Raw genomic sequence first — 21,321 nt, 5'->3', positions numbered from 1 at the left:
CATAAAAAAAAAACCATAGAAGATGTGTCTATTTTCCGTCAAAACATTATATTCTGCTTTGAGGAGCGGTTTTTAGAATGTAATACGTTTATATCTTTGTCATCAATCTTTATTGAAGTGGTATTGTATATATTTTCATTTATAGTATTTCATTGACCTGTTGAAAACTTTATTCCAATCAAATTTCTTCAAGTATCGATACAAATATAAAGATTTGTTTATGATCAGAAGTTATATATATATATATATTTAACAAGGTACGTTGATGCCTGACATTATATCTTTACTGAAACCTTTAAGTTGCGCTAATTATTACATTATATCGATGGGCTTCAATAAAGTAAAGTTATAAATATTGCCTAATGTAAAATGTTAAATAGCAAACACCGAACTCCGAGGAAAATTCAAAACGGAAGGAGAGAAGCTTAAACACATCAAACGAATGGATAACAACTGCCATATTGCTGACTTGCTACAGGCATTTTCTTATATAGGTAATATTCAATTTAAAAAAAAAATTTCTTTTGTAATGTTTTAGTTGTTTAACATGTCTTTTGTACTTTGTTGTTTATTGTATTCGTATGACACACGTTCTATTATATATGTGTTATATTTTGCTTTCCTAAATCATTTCTGAGATTTCACCAATTGTCTTAATGCTTTTGTAGCACCATTTATTATACACATCCCAACTCTAAATTGGATAGAAACAAAATCCAGTATGAAAATGTTTCTAAACTTTAATGACATTTAGACATCTTAGAAACAGTAAATGTTTGATGAGGTGCACTGTTAAATCTCCAAACCTAATCAATTCATTCTTGACAATATAAGAGAGAGATGTATGGGTTTAGCAGTAATATTTCGGATGACATCTGATTTTATTTACAGTGTCAATATATCTCGTGTATAACTGAATGCGATGTACTGGAGTGTAATACTTCTCCTTTGGTATTGATAGATATGAAAAGCAATGTGTAGATATTATAGGAAGTATTTGGCAATACCATTATTGTTTTATTCCAATTATTAACGAAATCATCTTCAAGATTGCATATGTATTATTATTTGCATTTATAAATTTATATTTCACCTTCAAAAGTTGAGAACGTAAACAGTAAAATCACAAACATACTGAACTCAGAGGAAAATCCAATCGAAAAGTCCATAATCACATGACAAAATTAAATAAAAAAGCACGTCAAAAACGAATGGATAAGAACTGTCATATTCCTGACTTGGTACAGGTATTTTCGAATGTAGAAATGGTGGATTAAACCTGGTTTTATAGCCTAAACCTCTCACTTTGTACGGCAGTCTCATCAAATTTCGTTATATTTACAATATAATGAAGTAAACATACATAATAAATAATCTAGTCAAAATATGGGTACAGCAGTCATCATCGTGTTTTAATTTTAAAAGAAACAATTAAACAGAACACAAAAGCATCTATCAAGTTAAAAACACTTGCATTGATTCGCTTGTCTGACGTCAGAAAATTTATACGTCACATATGTTTGTCGTTTAAGGTTTATACAAACAATTTTATAAATTTCACATGGACAATGCTAGCATACAGGGTTAAAAATCAAAAGTATGTAAGAATTAATTTCAGAATTTGACCGAGATTTAAAATAGTACAAAAGTTCTATGGAATTTATAAGAATCCACAAATAGGTAATTCCACTACGCGATTGAATAATTATTACATTTGTAGTTCAACGTATTTTCTAATTCATTATAGAAATATATCATAATGACATAAGATAGAACAATATCATACGGACGGGATCTTTTTAAGTACAGAGTCACGTTATCAGAACCAAGGAAACACAAAAAAAGTAGCTCAAATTATTTTCCAGTTATATCTTAATTTTTGGTTGTAACAGTTGATGTTGTTAACTCGAAACACGTACCACTATAGACATGCTCATGTTATAATTGTTATGATAGCTTTTCTTTACAAAACCATTTTTCCACTGACCTTCAACATTCAGCTGTGAATATTTGTGAACTTTATCACATAAAAGGAAACCATAGATATAAGAAGATGTGTCTATTTTCAGTAAAAACATTATATTCTTCTTTGGGGAGCGATTTTAAGAATGTTATTCTGATTATATGTCGGTCATAAACATCTTATTGAAGTGGTATTGTATATATCTATAGTCAGAGTATCTCGTTGACTGTTAATAGCTTCATTCAAATCGAATTTCTACAAGTATCGATACACATATAAAGAATTGGTTATGATCAGAAGTTATATACGGTATATATCGAACAAGATACCTGACAATATATCCCTTATCATATTGAAATGTTTAAGCTGTTCTAGTTTTAACAGCATACATCTATGGACTTGAATGAATTATGAGTTATAAATTTGTAAAGTATAAAATAGCAAACAACGAACTCGGAGGCAAATTCAAAATGAAAAGTCAGTAGTCTAATGGTAAAAAAAGCTCAAATACATCGAACGGTACTGTCATATTCTTGACTTGTTACAGGAATTTTCTGATGTTGATATATTCACTTTAAAGAAAGAATTTTCTTTTTTAATGTTTTAGTTATTTTACATGTCTTTTGTATTTTGTTGTTTATTGTTTTCGTATGAAACACACTTTATTAAAAATGTGTTATATTTTGCCTTCCGTAATTCATTTTTGAGATGTTACCAACGGTCTTAATGCTTTGTAGCACCATTTATCATATACATCCCAATACTTAATTGAATAGAAACTAAATTCAGTATGAAAATGTTTCTAAACTTTAATGACATCTTAGACATCTTAGAAACAGTAAATGTTTGATGAGGTGCACTGTTAAATCTGCAAACGTAATCAATTCATTCTTGACAATATAAGAGAGAGATGTATGGGTTCAGCAGTAATATTTCGGATGACATCGGATTTTATTAACAGTGTCAAGATCTCTCGTGTTTACTGTATACGATGTACTTGGGTGTAATATTTCTCATTTGTTCATGATAGATATGAACATCACTATTTAGATACTATATAAAGTATTTGGCAATATCATTATTGTTTTATTCTAACTATAAAAGAAATCATTTCAAAGATTGTATATGTATATATTTATTATATTACTATTTCGCCCATGTAATTTATTAAACTATTTTCCAGTTATATTTTAGACTTTTTTTATAAGACCAGGATTGGCGTAACCTTGTACATGTGAATAATACCAATTCAGGTCTTTTCGCTATATGAGCAATGGATAAGGGGTAGTAAAAACTCATCGGAAATAATCAAAACTTCAGACAACATCACGACCAAACGAAAAAAAAGACGAATAAACGAAAAACGATTCACAAAACACTTAACAGAAAATTTAAAGATTCAGGAGCTAAAACACAATAGAAAACTATGGTTAACTCATGCAAAAAGGGAGGATCGACAATATTTGCTCAACTGGTGCCTGCATTCCTTTTATTCAAATTCATCCCTTACAAGAGATTTATAGACAGATCATAATATAGGGTTATTGCATGAATATTGGGGAATATTGTCCCGAGTAGAATTTTATATTGCACGAGCTTGCGAGTGCAATATATGTTCTACGAGGGACAATATTCCCCAATATTCATGCAATAACTCTTTTATTGTATAGCAATATAATATTTGAAAGTAAAAATTGGTTTAAACTAAGATCTAAACGTTGATGACGTCATGAATTTTGAAGATTTATTGCACTAGTGCAATATTAGAATTTATTGCACGCTAACTTTTGGTTACGTTCTGTGGGAAATATTATATTGCTATACAATAATAGTAATTATTATTATTATTATCTGAACAATCATCCTTATTAAGATTGTCACTAGTCATAATGAAGTGTTTGATGATTTGTTAATATTTTTTCATCGGTTTCCGGTTTAAGCCAAGGCGTTTTTGATTTTTCATCGACTTATAAGGTTTGTCTCATTGGTATCATCCGTCTCTAATTTACTTTTTTCGAAAATATCCCTTTCAACAGAAAGCAACGTTCAGAACTCCATATGACAACCACTACAGAATGTTCTATATATACAGATATCTGATATAATAACAAACCTTCAAACAGTTGTATCTTTGTTTAAATCTTTGTAAACAAAAATGATGTTCCATCAGAATGGTTTATTTGTAAAGATTTATTCCATTTAACAGTGTAATGACATTTTCCACTAGAATTTCTAACAAAATCTATTTTCTTCTATTATCTATTTGAGACGAGGAAAGTCAATTATAAAATCTTAAGTTAGCATTTGATTTCAGCACTGATAGTTTTTACATTCACGTAATGACGATAAATTAGACATTTTCATTGCTAAGTTCAAATCAAATTACTGCAAACAGCAATTCAGAGCCTTCAATTGAAGCTTAGCTCTATTTCATTACAATAAATCTGTCAAGAGCCAGTGAAACATGAAATTGTAACCTAATTGGATAACTTCCTTTTTATATCCAACTGTATCGTAAAATGGTTTCGTATATTATGTTGCTAATTTCTTTAATTTTTAAATTATATATTGAATAATGTTTTAAGAAATCCATTAGATCTTTCGAAATATCGCAGACATGTCGCATTTTATATATATAAAAAAAGTAAATGTGGGCTTACAAGCTATGTATTTATTATTGTTGTACTCTAACTTTTTTACATTCAGGTTATTTTCATAGCATCAAACTTTCCTTATATTTCAAAATAAAATTGCTTTTTCAATCTAGTTATTATGACTCAATGCTTGTTTTATATGATAATATTTAGTTTAATGATAATATTTAGAATAAATAATAGTCACCAATACGCATACAATAAATGAACACATCTATCAGACTTCATTCAATTCGATTTGTATTGTTTCTACATACAACTTGCTACTCAAAAGTTATAGTGTATTTGCTGTTCTTCATCCGTTCTTTGAATTGTGCATCGAATCTGTTATTCTGGTTTACGGTAAAATGAGTTTTCCAGTCTCCTATGTCTCCTGGTAATAAAAAGAATAACAAAGTTATTAAAAAGATAAAAATGTTGCTCTCAACATTTTCTTTCACAATATCATAAATAAAACGAGCAGTTTTTATCTAAAAGTACATTTATATGTATGTTGCATTGTTATTTGTTTTTGTTGCACTTCAGTGTTCTGTTATTTAGTTGTTTTCCTCTCTTACAATTCATATGTTTCCCTCGGTTTTTAGTTTGTAACGAAGATTTGTTTTCTCTCAATTGATTCATGACTTATGAACAGCGGTTACGATGATTGTTCTTACTCTTGGTGGTATAGCCATTTTAAGCCACTGCAACACTAGGCAACGCTAGGCAACGCTAGGCAATCAATAATCAACCAATGATGAACAGTTTATTCCTCTGATACATTTTATCCATCAGTACAGATACTAAACTGTTATAAGAACGAGCATTGTATTGGTGCTCCTTATTGAAATTATTCTCATCACATTGACGTTTGGAGACTTAGACTCCTGTGAAAAGTTATTACTATACGGTTTATTATATTCAATACAATCGTTTAACTTAATTTTCAAATTCTATCTATGGTATGTAGCAATGACTGCCATTAAAGATTAATGCTTTGCTATGGATTTTTATATTTACATATGTTTGAATACTGATTACATATTTTGGATACAAACAATAGACTAGTTTTACCTTTTCTGTAAATGAATCCTTTCTCTTCTTTCATGTTGACAAACTTGGTGTGATCAGTTTTTTTGCTCTGCATATTTTTAAACGAAGTTGCTTCTATAATGTTTTCCAATATCTGGTCCGAAACAGTTATTTCTAGAAAATCTGCAAGTTTTCTTATTTGGGTTTTAGGTTCCTAAAATGCATAGATAGCTTATTCATTCTATGTATACATTTATAATATAAGCTGAACAAATTAAAAATACAGCTGATATCGGCGTATCAACACTCTATTTCATCATTCAATAAATCTCCAACATTTGGTTTTTTAGATTAAATAGAGGTAATGGAATTTAAATAAATGTATAATATTTATTATTTAATAAGTCAAAGGTCTAAAATATCGGCCTTACATATACGTGTCCTTTGTTTATATGAAAGCTAACTTACCCTTTTAAAGTCCTCATAATAACAGGTATAAATTATTCCTGGGTATTGTAAAGAAGCCTCTTCCATTTCTAATTCGTAATCATACCAAGAACCATAAAATACTACAAAAGAATCAAAAGACATGTCATGCTGTATCTCAAAACACAGGATTATACCATCATGCCTTATTTATTATTATAGAAAATGAAATGACTTTAAAAACTTTCATTATAATTAATAGTGTAATGTACAGTGTTTTATATACCAAATGTGTTAGAAGTTGAATAATGTGTGTATGTGAGAAGTCAAATTAAAAAAAGTGTAAAATTCTAGCATTTTTGTTTGATTGATTGATTGATTGGTAATTGATCTACGACGCGTCAGCACAAACAGATAGATCGATGCATTTTTATCAAAAGAAATTTTCCTAAATACTGTTGATATGCACATGCTCTGCATTGCAGTGATACAAGAGTGTGTAGGAAAACAAACGAAAGCTGAATTTCACTGATAATAATGATTAATGAGGATTTTAGGTGTAATACCACCAAATCATGATACGCCACATCCGGTTGCATACGAAAGTAGGTCTAAAAAAATATTCCCTTGAATTTGACAGTTGTAGAAAATTAACCCTGCATTTCAATGCACTTAAATTTTTCTGAGTCATAAACATGTATGTTGGGTGTCTGAAAGCATCATTCTTTTTTTATTTGATGGTCTTATAAAATATTTTGGAAAGTTAAGGTTACATAGTTGCCAAAGCAGGTAACCAGTAAATAACCTGGTAAAAATGTGATTGTTTACTTCCGGTGCAGGTTACTTTCTTATATGCAATGAAATGTAGTGTGAAATTTTCACTGTAGCACTGGAAAGGATTAAACTTTATTCATGCAAAGTATTTCTTTGGTTGAAATAAAGGTAAATTCTGTGCATTTTTTTTAAAAGTACCAATTTAACAAAGACTAATAGGGAAAAATCAATGGTGGTATTACACCTATTTAGGGAAACTACATGTGCACTCGTGACCTTATTGTACTTTCATTTTTAAAAGTTATTAATAAACCAGTTCATACATTGTAAACATGGACTATTCGGAATGGATTGAGACACAGAAAGCACGTTTGAGGTAAAATTGCCTTGAAATGGGGGTTTACGGGTGTTTTCTAAGTCAAATTGGTGGACAGACAAAGCTGTATTTAGTTTACTGTGTTAAATTTTAAATAATACCCTAACAGTTTTGTTTATACAACATGTGAATTTTTTATTTCAGTGTTCACATGTTCTGAAGAGCATTCTGTTGAAAAATCTTATATGTGAATTGGTCTGCAGATGACACTTCAGCATTAAAGTAAGTATCAACTATCATCATGTTTTTTGTGTTTTTTTTGGCCGCAAAAGTTTACAATTTGCCATTGTGCCATCTACATTTTGCACAGACAATAAATCATCTAAACACTTATTTGCCCTGGATTTATACACATCAGAATCCAGTCTCACATACTTAAACTTTATAATTCTTACCAATTATTTTTTGTACCAGCATTCCAAGGGACATAACCCTTTTTAAAAACATTTTGAGGTATTTTTTATTACTCTTTCTCCCCATTTTCTAATGTAAAATACAAGAAAGTGGACACTTTGTGTAAATCTATTAGAAATATACTGTTATGAGTAAATAAAAAGACTTTGATACCAGTAACAATAAATGGTTGACTGAAAGGGAACCGTTATTTGTCACACTAGGCGAACAGACTAAAAACTCGAGTTACACATAAGGGCTTCTAGAAACTTCCGTGTAGACTGTTAACATTTATAGAGACAGTTCTTTCAGCTAAAACACTTTAATTATTGATTTAACATTACATTTATATCATTTTTGTGGGGAAATAATCACATTTGTTTTATTTTTTAGACAAAAGATATCAAGTTTTGATGAAAAAGGAAGGAAGGAGGAAAAATGGACCAAAACAGACCAAAACAGACCTTCAAATGAACTCTAAAAGGTGCAATAAAATTGTTTATCATCTAAAAGTTGTCTTTTGTATTCTATTTAATTGTTTGAATGCATAGATCATGAGTTTTTGATCAGATATTAGTCAACACTGCATTTTATAATGATACACTGAAATTTGGATTTGTCGAAGAAATAAGACTGAAATTGCCGTAGGATATGGCCTTACATTATAGTGATTTTCTCTGAAACTATAGATCTGACTGAGACAAAACTTGGCAGTTATGCTTGAAATAACTTGCAATTGGAGGGAAAAAAATTACATTAAGTTTATTTGACATTTAGGTGTTCTTTAGGTGTAATACCACCAAATCATGATACGCCACATCCGGTTGCATACGAAAGTAGGTCTAAAAAAATATTCCCTTGAATTTGACAGTTGTAGAAAATTAACCCTGCATTTCAATGCACTTAAATTTTTCTGAGTCATAAACATGTATGTTGGGTGTCTGAAAGCATCATTCTTTTTTTATTTGATGGTCTTATAAAATATTTTGGAAAGTTAAGGTTACATAGTTGCCAAAGCAGGTAACCAGTAAATAACCTGGTAAAAATGTGATTGTTTACTTCCGGTGCAGGTTACTTTCTTATATGCAATGAAATGTAGTGTGAAATTTTCACTGTAGCACTGGAAAGGATTAAACTTTATTCATGCAAAGTATTTCTTTGGTTGAAATAAAGGTAAATTCTGTGCATTTTTTTTAAAAGTACCAATTTAACAAAGACTAATAGGGAAAAATCAATGGTGGTATTACACCTATTTACGTTACAACCTTTTTAAGGAGGTCTTTTGTGTTTATTATGCCGAGGGAGACTAGTAGCCTGTTCTTTTCCTTAAGCGTAACGCGACAGGTGTCATTGTTTGAGCAAGAATCACCTTCCTTTTTCTCAATTTTCATAGCTAACTCAAAATATTGGTGGGTTATCAGTTTTCGAAATTAATGGAAATAATAAGTTTTTGAATATTGTTTTGTGGATTCTTATATGTCATATTGGTTTTTTTTTTACACGTGATGATCTGTTAGAATTTTAATCTCTTGGTAGCTTCTTACTTTTTATACTAATAGTGATCATTTCAGCATCAAAAAAACTTATGACGAGCTATTCGTTTTTAATTGATATCATAAAACTGTTTTTGAAACACTTAATTACTTTGAAACTCTGACTCAGATTGCCTCAATATATGACACAACCTTTTGGAATAGTGCTCTTAATTCATTAAACCGTTGTTATCAAACGTTTTCATTCGAAATATTGGTCTGAAAGTATAAGTTTAGTATATTTGATGATATATTTGAATACATAGATGTTTGCTCGTTTAATTACAAACCCTGCCATTAGTTTCTTATTTTATTAGCTGTTTGTGTACTTTAAATGTCTATTAATTCTTTCGCCAATTCAGTAAACGGTAAATATGATCTGTTCTGTATTGTAAAAAGTGATTTCAGTCATATATAGAACGTCAGAATGATGAAATTCGTCTTCCATTACCATATGAATTCATCTAGAATTGTGGTAATATCTTCTACCTTTACCAGAGGAATATTTATCTAACATAAAATAGTGCTACTACTCCTAATAGACAAATACAGTTTGAAACTCTGGTGCTACGTACCTTTTCCTGACATCCAATTCTCAAAATATGTCTCCCATGGAACATCGTAGTTCATCACAACATCTCTCCTAGCATGATGATAAAGAGAAACGCATATGTCTTTAGGATTTCTAATCATATGAACAATTTTCCCTTTATTTTGTACATGTTTTGTAGGGATATACTTAAACGACAAATGAGTATTTAAAATTCTAGGTGACGGAAGTGAATCTAAGACAGATAACTCCGTTATTCCCTCCAGCGTTCTTTGACCTTTGGTTCCAGAAGCAAGGGTTGTAGTATTGTTTACTAACATTGTTATAATTTCATCCAGCCAATGAACGCCTGCAATATAATTCAAAGAAGTAATTTGAATAAGATTAACTAGTATTGTTATATGCTTCACACAGTTGTCAGGTTTTATAGGTTTCCCATTTTTGAATTTGTTATACATTTTGGTACATTTTCCTAACAGAGTCTACGACTAGTGAACAAACAGGTGATATACACATACTTTTGTTTCACTCATTCATATGAGTGCTTAGCATTGTAAATACTGTACATAAAAATATGTTTTAAAATAGACAAATTTCCTATAATGTTTTTATATTATAACTCATATTTTTTTTTGAACAGAATAGTTCTCCATTTTATATTTATATTTGACACTTATTGCAATGTTGTATTATATATTATTGAGATGTGAACACTAAATAAATTTTATTTATTGGAAAAGATGTTGCGTACCCTTTAAATGTACCTGAGATCACCCAAGATGCTGGTTCGTGCTACCCAGTCGTTTGTTTTCTATGTTGTGTTATTGTTAATTGTTGTTTGTATGTTGATCTGTTTTTTTTAGCCATGGTGTTGTCAGTTTGTTTTCTCTTTAAATATAAATATTGAATCATTGAATTGAGTTTATCTAAACCTGTATCAGACATGATTTAGAGCTTTTAGTGTAACTAATTGTATAGATTACTTCGTTCCATTTGTCGAAGACTGCATATATTTTTGTGACGTATTAATCTATGCGTATATAATAAAATTTATAATGATAATGTCGATGACTTCGTGTGACAAATGCTCTTTTTAGTTTGTTAAAGGAACTGTTATGTTCAGTATTATCTTTATCCCAACAAATAAAAGTATATGGGTCCTACCTGCTTTCAGGTAAGTACAAATGATTACATCTGTTTCCCTTGACTGGAAGTCTTTGACATCCTTTATTGTTTGTTCTGGCCCTTTCTCTCTGAAGGCTCTTAGTGATATATAAGTGACACCTTCATACTCTGGTAAAGGTACGGGTTCTAGTACTGGCATTCTTTTTTTTTATCTTGCGGAAATATATACAATTCTACATAATGACAATAATAATTGCATAACATTTATGTTAGTTTGAGCCTGTTGTGTCTTTGTGCATTACATTTGTACCCTTTCAATACAAAATCAGTAAGATTTACAAAATGTAAAGATTCAAGGTTTTTTTCAATTTTATTAAGGTACCAAAAACGTTTCTGGAGTATATTGCAAGCACGTTGAACGTCAGACCGTCGTTCATCTATGTGTTCAAACACAACTGTGTTCCTGTACCACTCTCTTGAATGGAATAAAACTCAGACAGATGAAAGATAAATTAAAGGGTTAGAAGACAATGATTTCGAGGTCAATTGGTCAAAGATCAATGTTACTGGTACTAAACATAGAAGCACTTTGGAATGCACATATTTTGTATATGAAAAAAAACAAGTAAACTTGTGCTGAAAATGTATATATAATTACACAAGAATGTGACGTTAACACACTGATTCGTGTTATAAAAAATAAACACAAAACTAAAAATATAGCTCTCTGATTTATAACCTCAATCTAATTTTGTTTTTTTTAACCTCAATACTTTTAAAAATGAAATATTTTAAAGAATGTCTTGTTATGTATTTCTGGGAGTTATTTCCTCGAACCGGTATTTTTCTTGTCATCGCTACTTCTCAAAAGAAATAGACAACTTTAGTTTAGAAATTGCTCAATATGACTTGCCCTAATGATAAAATAAACTGCAAACTGTTATAATTTGTGTAAGTTATCTTCTAAAACTGTTTTTGTTTATGAGAGTCATTTTTATTTTTAGAAAAAGGGTTTTCAGTATGGGAAATCAAGGTTGTTAAAGACTATGCGTTGTTGATGGATATAAAAACAACAAAATAATCCATTAGTTGTCCTCGTGTGACTTATTCAAAAGCCTAATGTATAGTTCTTGTCAATATACCTCTAAACGTGCTGGTGAAATGTCCCGCAACCACCACCCTCCACCCCCAGCAAACCCATTTGGAATAATCAAACCTGTTTACAGCAGGATCCTACAAGGGATGTTTAAATATTTTTGTTTTATTATACATGGTCATATTTCACTCTACTACTTATTAAGCCGTTGCACAAAACCAGTAAGAGAGATGTGCTTATAAACATTGAAGTGTGGGGAAATAACGTCAATTTGTTACTAGTTGATATTGGGGTTTGAATTCGCTTTCGGTACATGTAACATCGCGCTTAGGAAGCATTGAACTTATAAGGTGTAATTTTTTATGCCTTTTTTCATTCTGATTTTTGTTTTTGTTTTGTTGTTATGAGATAAGGCCAGAAACGGTAGAAAGTATAGGAAACAGAACTACAAATATATACAACTTTGTGTGGCCTTAGCTCAATTCAACTGATGTTTACTTTTTGTATACTTATGCCCTTTTGTCTCATTACGTTCCAGTGTTAAATGAATGGAGAGGAATCACAAACATAAAAGAATGGAGAGGAGGGCTCACAAACAGAAAGGAGGGGCGTCCGTTCACAAACTTAAAGGAATGGCGACCGCTTACAAACTCTGTACCATGTGTAAACATGCTTTTCTTGAGCCACGAACTGGGTTACCTACGATCAAAATGATGTTTGGCTCGTTGTTTCAAGATCAACTCGGGTAGTATGTTTTCTCTTTTATAAATACTAGTTTCTCGTTTTGTAATACTGCATAGTGGATATATGTCTCATTGACAAAATTTCTACGTTGCCTTACATTTATATTTATTTGTAACACGCATCGTCCATATATACTTTACACTAAACAATACAAATCAATTTTACTAAATGTGCATTTGATATTTGCATCATCTTACTATTACAGCATTTGTTCTGTTATAGTTGTATTGTCAATTGAAACATGCAATGGGAATACATAAGTAGCAGCTAGTGTGTGTATGAATATGTAAAAGTTATACATGAATCTTCTTAAACTGTTTTAACGCCATACATTTTGTATGATCTAAGTGTATTAATTAGTATGGTGACATGAATTATCTACATAATCTAAGTGAATAAATAATAAAATAAAACATCACTAACCTTTAAAGTCCGACACAAATAAATACTTCAAGTTCCAGTTGGTATGTCCTTACATTTAAAACAGTAAAACATAGATCTAAAAATAGCTACCTTTTCTGCTTTTTTTCTGGTTCGTTGAAAATCTTTTTATACGATATTCTAAAATCAACCGTCCGAGCAAAGGTTTAAATATAACTGTTTAATGGGAAGTGTGTTGGTGTGTGATTTTATACCTGTAGATATGTGAACAAAAAATGTTGAATTGCGTAGGGAATACCATAACTACACATAAACAGGATATATGTTCTACATATGAAAATATTATATTTTTACAAAGGAGTTCATTTTTTATATAAATTAGGCCGTTAGTTTTCTCTTTTGAATTGTTTTACATTGTCATTTATAGCTGACTATGCGGTATGGGCTTTGCTCATTGTTGGAGGCCGTACGGTGACCTATAGTTGTTAATTTCTGTGTCATTTTGGTCTCTTTTGGAGAGTTGTCTCATGGTCAATCATACCACATCTTCCCTTTTTTTTTATATTTAAGATAAATAAGTTTGGACAAGACTGAATGTTTACGGAGCGCCCAAAGTGCCAGTTTGATATTCAAATTATATAATGAAAACCTACCTGAGACCGTTTAAATGAGAGTGAGACCCCCCTTGGGCGCTCCATAAACATGTAAGACAGGAAGTGTACCAAAATTCAGTTTAGTCACGTTTTTATCTACCTATTATCTAAATGTCTGCATAATATTAGAAAGATTGAGAGATCAGGGGGCTCTCACTATTGCCCTGTGCCCTTTGTCCTTAAATTTTGACAATTTTTAGCTAAAAAGTGACAATGTGCGCTCTCCGTAGATATCGAAGATGACATTCTAGAAAATCCATCTGATACAACATTTATTTATATATACAGAGTCTATGATTTAGTTAAATATAACTGTTTAATGGGATCTGATACAACATTTATTTATTTATATATACAGAGTCTATGATTTAGTTGAATTTTGTGGACATTGAAAGACCAGGGGTCTCACTCTCATTTAAGCGGTCTCAGGTAGATTTTCACTATAAATTTTGAATATCCAACTGGAACTTTGGGCGCTCCGTATACACTGAAGACAGGAAGTGTACCCAAATTCCATTTAGTCACGTATGTATCTACCGTTTAACTAAATGTGTGCATAATATTAGAAAGATTTGGATATCAGGGGGCTCTCACCATTGCCCTGTGCCCTTTGTCCTTAAATTTTGACAATTTTTAGCTAAAAAGTGACAATCTGCGCCCTCCGTAGATATCGAAGATGACATTCTAGAAAATCCATCTGATACAACATTTATATATACAGAGTCTATGATTTAGTTGAATTTTGTGGACATTGAAAGACCAGGGGTCTCACTCTCATTTAAGCGGTCTCAGGTAGATTTTTACTATAAATTTTGAATATCCAACTGGCACTTTGGGCGCTCTGTATACACTGAAGACAGGAAATGTACCCAAATTTCTTTTAGTCACGTTTGTATCTACCCCTAATAACTAAATAATCTGCATAATATTAGAAAGATTGAGAGATCCGGGGGGTCTCACCATTGCCCTGTGCCCTTTGTCCTAAATTTTGACACTTTTTAGCTAAAAAGTGACAATCTAAGCTCTCCGTATATATATATATATATAGATAGATAGATAGATAGATAGATAGATAGATAGATATAGAGCCCAGGTGGTCGTGTTGTCTAGCTGGACGGATGCAGTGCAGGCGATTTGGTGTCACGATATCACAGTAGCATGGGTTCGAATCCCGGCGAGGGAAGAACAAAAAATTTGAGAAAGCAAATTTACAGATCTAACATTGTTGGGTTGATGTTTAGACGAGTTGTATATATTATATATATATATATATTTATTTAGAAACTACCCCTTCAGAACGGGGGCACTTGCGGACGGGGTATCCACAAATGCGTCTAACAACATATGCAATGAATATATACAGACAAGTAAAAATATTCATAAAACATTTTCAGACTTAAAATTCGTACATAGTAAAATAAGACATCATCTTTACATAAGAAAAATAAACATAATGTACAGCATAAAAATATGAACTGAACTAAAAGTAACGTAAAAAAATAACATTTAAAGTTTAGGTTCCAAAACCAATTGTCTCTTAGAGTACATTTCACTGAACATCTTTTTACTCAAACTGTCCAATGTTTTACTAATGTAGGGATCAACCTGATAAAAGCAATCACCAACCAGTATTTGTATTTCATCGTAGGACAATAACTTTGTGAAGCAGAGGCCCGGGAAAGTAAAACTTAGACATTCATTTATATCAGATATGTATTTATTACGGATTGAGGAGAAGCCAGAACACTCTAATAGGAAATGTTCAATGGACTCTTCAGAATTAAATAAACACATTTGGCAAGTGGGACTCTCGCTAAGATTCACCCTATACAAGACTTTGTTTACAAGTAAACAATTTGTTCGTATTAACACTTTGAGTCTTGCAGACTTGAAGTCCAGCAAGATCGTCAGATATGGTTGCCTTCCTTGTGCAAAGTTTGTATCTCCGTAGATATCGAAGATGACATTTTTCTGGAAAATCCGTCTGATACAACCTTTATATATACAGAGTCTATGATTTAGTTGAATTTTGTGGACATTAAAAGACCAAGGGGTCTCACTCTCATTTAAGCGGTCTCAGGTAGATTTTTCACTATAAATTTTGAATATCCAACTGGCACTTTGGACGCACCGTATACACCGAAGACAGGAGGTGAACCCAAATTCCTTTTATTCACGTTTGTATCTACCCATTATCTAAATTTCCGCATAATATTAGAAAGATTGAGAGATCAGGGGGCTCTCACCATTGCCCTGTGCCCTTTGTCCTGAAATTTTGACAAGTTTTAGCTGAAAAGTGACAATCTAAGCCCTCCGTAGATATCGAAGATGATATTATTCTGGGAAATCCTTTTGATTCAACCTTTATATATATACAGAGTCTATGATTTACTTGAATTTTATGGACTTTAAAAGACCAGGAGGGTCTCACTCTCATTTAAACAGTCTTACTCAGGTAGGTTTTCACTATATAATTTGAATATCCAACTGGCACTTTGGGCGCTCCGTAAACATGGAAGACAGGAAGTTTACCAAAATTCTTTTGAGTCTCGTTTATATCTACATATTATCTAAATGTCTGCATAATATTAGAAAGATTGAGAGATCAGGGGGCTTTCCCCATTGCCCTGTGCCCTTTGTCCTGAAGTTTTGACATTTTTTAGCTGAAAAGTTACAATCTAAGCCCTCCGTAGATATCGAAGATGACATTATTCTGGGAAATTCTTTTTATAAAAGCTTTATATACAGAGTCTATATATTCGTATATTGAAAGAACAGAGAGGTCTGACCGTCATTTAAGCGATTTTACGTAGGTTTACACTATATATTTCTGTTTTTGGGCTTTCCATATTTATTTCTATTTATAGTTCTATATGTTTCTAGAGCGATCGGTTTTTGTTTTTGTTTTAAGAAATATTAGATATAAAACAACATTTTTTGGCGTCGTTTTATTAATAAAACATATACATCATAAAGACAAATATGCAACTTAATTAAGCATTGATAAGTGTTTATATTCGAGGACAACGAGAGTTTAAGACAATTCGATGGGGTCATAATACGATTTCCTATGTATCTTTTCGTTCCTTTCAACTATAAAAATCATGCTTTTAATGTTATCACATATTGTATTTTGTTATGATTTTCAAATAAATTTGAATATCCAACCGACTGCAAGCAGCCGGTTGTATATTAAATATCGAATAACGAATAACAAACCGGCTGCTAACTACACATACATCGAGACTGATGTGGGCAAGTAAAACAAGTGAGAGAAAAAAAAAAAAACCCGGTCATATCAGAATCTGGTGACTTTGTAAAATTTTAACTTTTAAAATGAATATGAGAGGATGCTGGATTCTACCAAAAACACATGTTTTCATTTTGTGACATTTACAACCATTGATATTCATCATACAGAAAGTCCAACAAAGATTAAAAAAAAAATAGACAGGAGATAATTTGTTTAAGTTACGGTCTAATACATTCCGTATATCGTTTTTATCTATCTCTTTATTCCTTTTTTACTATGAAAGTAGAACCCTTCCACGTACACAACAATATATGCTGTGTATCTTATATTTTAGTTCAGTGTGGGACTAAAACAAATATTAAGAATTCTACATTTCTTTAATATCAGTTAAAATCAGTACAACCGCTTGTCAAAGTTTGATTAGAATTCAAATATTTAAAGAACTAATTACAACATTAACTGGCAGCTCGATCATAATAGAACCTTAAGGAAAATGATTCTGATCCCGTGTCAAGAAAAGTAGATGAGCGTATTTAGGCAAAGCAAACAGCATTTATATAACTCCCGTTAATAACATGACTGAGATGAGGATAATACGTCAATAAGACAGTAACCTAACAAAAAAAAAAAAAAAAAAAAAAAAACAGCACCAAGAGACATGTTGAGGGCATTTCCACAATACAATTTTCCCATTTCCTTTCTCTATGTTCTTTTTCTTTCCTCTTGTACAAGTAAGAATGGTACATCTAGTTTTTTTTCGATTTCTAAGTTCTCATTTTCGTATTATATCATAATTTATACTTAATATGCTGTGACACGTAAAAATGTCTTTGTCTACAATGGATCATTATTTTAAATTAATATTTGTCGCTTCTGACAAGACTTCATAGAGGATTATGAGAGAATGAGAAAATCAGAGTTAATGCTTCTCCATAAGACATCGGATTCCCTTGTTAGTAGACGTATTAAGATAGGATAATGACTTCCGATGTATTAGAGATCGGCGATTCCTTCTCATCTGATTCTTTGCGTTTGACTCTATAACACGGTCTGTTGTCATTAAAACTGATCAGTAATTTATCATCTAAAAAACAGAGTACAGCTTCCGATCAATCAAAGGTTTAACTGATTCGTTTGTCATGCCATTTTAGAAAATTGGATTTCTAGCTTAACTTCTAGCTTAACCTTATTTACGGTATTAAAAGTGCATCTTGATATGAACTTGGAAATCCGTAACAAGTCATTGCAAGCTTAAATTCTAAAAAGATCAAATATATATTTCCTGAAATAGAAACTTAATATTTCATTAATGTAACGCCATATGTTCTTCTAATTGTATTGTCCTCATATTTCTATAATTCCTTGATGTTTTCCATTTTATTGCAATTTTGCGATTCTTTGCTATTTATCCTGTACTTGGAAATACAATAGCTTTCTTCATAAAGTGCATTATTAATGAATACGTTAAGTACAATCTGTGGTAACAAAAAATTTTCTCATAAGTGCCCGGTTAGACCATTATTTAAAACATATCATTTACTTACTCATATAGTTGTTCAATAGGAAGAAAATGAATACTTAGGTAAAAGTGTTAATATACTGATTCGGCAATTCTGTTTCATATATCATTTAGTGTTATATTTATCCTTTTTAACACAACACCAGAGGCGTTTTTGTTGTTTTCATTAGTTATATTTGTATATATTTACGTTTTGACTTCTCAATATTTTTTTTAGGAAGTGAAACATTTACATAGATATATGAAGATGTGGTTTGAGTGTCAATGACACAACTCTTCATCCAAGTCACACTTTATAAAAGTAACCCATTATAGGTCAAAGTAGAGTCTTCATCACGGAGCATTGGCTCACACTGAACAGCAAGCTATAAAGGGAACCAAAACATACCAGTGTAAAACCATTCAAACGGGAAAGCCAACGGCCTAATCTATATAAAAAACCAGAATCGAGAAACCCTTATGAACCACATCAACAAACGACAACTACTGAACATCAAATTCCTGATTTTTTTAACAAATAAAAAAGAACCCATATTGTAAATTGCATTTTGAAAACAAATGTACACTTATGATTCAATTTAGCTCATTTAACACATAGATAACACATATTTAGGTACTAGTACTAGTGTTATTGCGTATAAAAAAAAAAAAACTCAAGATATTTACCTAAAAGAAGACAATTTACATAACTATCCTATTTCAACATTGTGGTATATTGGTATTTTACATTAGTAACGTTGCTCATTTTTATATTTTTTTTCCTATTCGTGTAGTGGTGTCATTTCTAGACGATCCGATACCTGTTATATCTGCTGGTTAGTTGTCGTTTTATTTACATTTATCTATGCATATGTATATATAGGCGTTAGAAAGATATCGTCCCAAACGTATCTGATAAAGAGTAGTAAATATATAAGGATCATATAAATCCCCAGGAGTAGCACACCAGTAAACTCTCAATTTCCCACAAATTATCAATCCTATTTCGAAGATAATAGGGATATAGGTATGGTCACCATTGGTCTTCCTCCGAACGGCAGTTAAACCCTCACCAAAGTGGGTCGTCCGTTTAGCTGTGTGTGTACAAAATTGCCACGTCCGATCAAAATGGGGACGTTAAATCCGATGCCTCGTGTGAAGAGAGTGACACACTATTTGAACGTTAAGAACCAATGCAGCAGCACTTTAATGGGTCCGTAGGTGACTTGTTGCAAGGCTGAATATCTGTTCCTATCCAATATACCCTCATTGCCCATGATAGTCTAAATTTCACAGATCATAATCCCGACGCTTCTATTACAGAACATACCTATTGTGTTTGTTATTAATTTTTTCTCGTTCTGAATATGCATGACATATTTGCCACTGGACGTTAAGCAACCATCAATCAATCAATCCACCTATTTCGAAAGTTTTATTCCAGTCATCGGGCATTTATTTTTCTTAAATAGTCTTTATTTTTATGTCCAACCTCTGTTTTCAAAATGTATGTATTATCATATATATTTCTTTAAGGAGTCTCGTCTATAGAATATCTATATGGAAGCCATTTGTGTCTTACATTTTACGTTCTAATTATTAAAAAGCACACAGAGGCGTTTCAAATTTTTCATGCTTTGGTCAAGATAAATAGGAACATTAGCGCGACCTAGTGTGCGGTTGATTATAAATGTGAAAAGTATGATCTGCACATACAGGTTATAAATAAATCAACTTTGTCGGAATAATCTGTATCAAACGAATAACAAATACGACGGACAGCACAGAAAATCTCATTATTGAATTACGTCCTCCTGACTTACGACAGGCACATCCAGAATGAAGTAGACTGAAACATGCTTGCAAGATCTTCACCATCCCCTTTTCTTATAATGGTTTAACAATACAACAAAAGGATACGTTGAAATTAGTTAGAAGGAGTAACTTATTTTTCTGCCCATATGAACAGAAACGATAGTGTTGTCACTGGTGGATAGTTGTCTCACTGACAGTTATAATTCTTTATTTAGCTGTAATTGGCAATACTATCTCAAATGCTCTTCAACTTTATATAGTTAGAATTTTCACTTGTTTGGCTCAAGCGCAACCGATGAGTCATTTGTAAACGAAACGCGCATCTAGCGTTGAAAATTCTAAAGTACGAAGTTGAAGAGCAATTAGGATCCAAACTTCAAAAAGTATTGTCAATTACAGTCAAATATTGCTTGCGATATCTCAAACAGTTGGCTGTATGGCCGGTGTTACTCGCTAGCAGTATTTGACTAAAACTAGAATATTTTATGCACATCTGCTATGTTTTGCTATAACTTAAAGATTCGAATTTTATTCTGCAAATTGAAGAATGTATACATCGATGTATTTTATGTACCCTACACCCTATTTAAATTTACATGCGAAATGCCATTTACAAGACTGACCGTTGAATAATGTTTCACTTTTATGAATGTTTGTGAACGACAGAAGTAAGGATATGGCGTATCAGTTTATTCCAAAAATATCCAAAACAACAGCAATTGTATTGCTGTTCTTCATCTCAAAGTCGTAGTTGCATCATGAATTGACACAAACTGTAATTCCAGATCGCAACTGCAAATGATTAAATAATGACATGGAATCTTACAAACACCGTAATAAATTATAGCCTGAAAAATCCCACTGTTAAATACAAAATAATAAAAGAATCTTAACAACCACGGCAATAAACATACATATGATAAGCTATCTCATGTTTCGTTTTTTGTCGCCATGATGTCAGTTTTTCTGCGACTTCTAAATATTCTGAATCTATTCCAATTCCTACTGGCATAGTAGATAGTGTTTATGTTATGTTAATAGTTTTTTTTTATATTCGAACAAATTTTGTGAAGTGTG

At 31.5% G+C, this 21,321-nt stretch overlaps 1 protein-coding gene and 1 long non-coding RNA gene across 3 annotated transcripts; one reads left to right on the top strand and one right to left on the bottom strand.

Annotated features, from left to right (window-relative positions):
• Positions 1-4,019: 4,019 nt before the first annotated feature.
• On the bottom strand, positions 4,020-13,225 carry LOC143049434 (sulfotransferase 1B1-like). Its single transcript, XM_076223070.1, has 6 exons — positions 13,068-13,225; positions 10,844-11,037; positions 9,705-10,028; positions 6,097-6,197; positions 5,671-5,842; positions 4,020-4,990 (listed from the first exon to the last, which is right to left on the bottom strand). Exons 2-6 carry the CDS (start codon positions 11,001-11,003, stop codon positions 4,881-4,883), a joined length of 867 nt encoding a protein of 288 aa, XP_076079185.1. The 5' UTR covers positions 11,004-11,037; positions 13,068-13,225; the 3' UTR covers positions 4,020-4,880.
• On the top strand, positions 6,866-8,703 carry LOC143049433 (uncharacterized). 2 transcript variants are annotated; one of them, XR_012970239.1, is made up of 3 exons: positions 6,866-6,996; positions 7,349-7,426; positions 7,991-8,703. It is a non-coding gene; the product is annotated as an uncharacterized LOC143049433 (long non-coding RNA). The 2 variants fall into 2 exon arrangements; XR_012970240.1 differs by lacking the exon at positions 6,866-6,996 and adding an exon at positions 7,138-7,204.
• Positions 13,226-21,321: the final 8,096 nt, after the last annotated feature.

This window comes from Mytilus galloprovincialis, chromosome 10 (genome assembly GCF_965363235.1).
Source record: "Mytilus galloprovincialis chromosome 10, xbMytGall1.hap1.1, whole genome shotgun sequence".
Taxonomy (NCBI): domain Eukaryota; kingdom Metazoa; phylum Mollusca; class Bivalvia; order Mytilida; family Mytilidae; genus Mytilus; species Mytilus galloprovincialis.
This window is presented reverse-complemented; position numbering and strand designations above follow the sequence as displayed.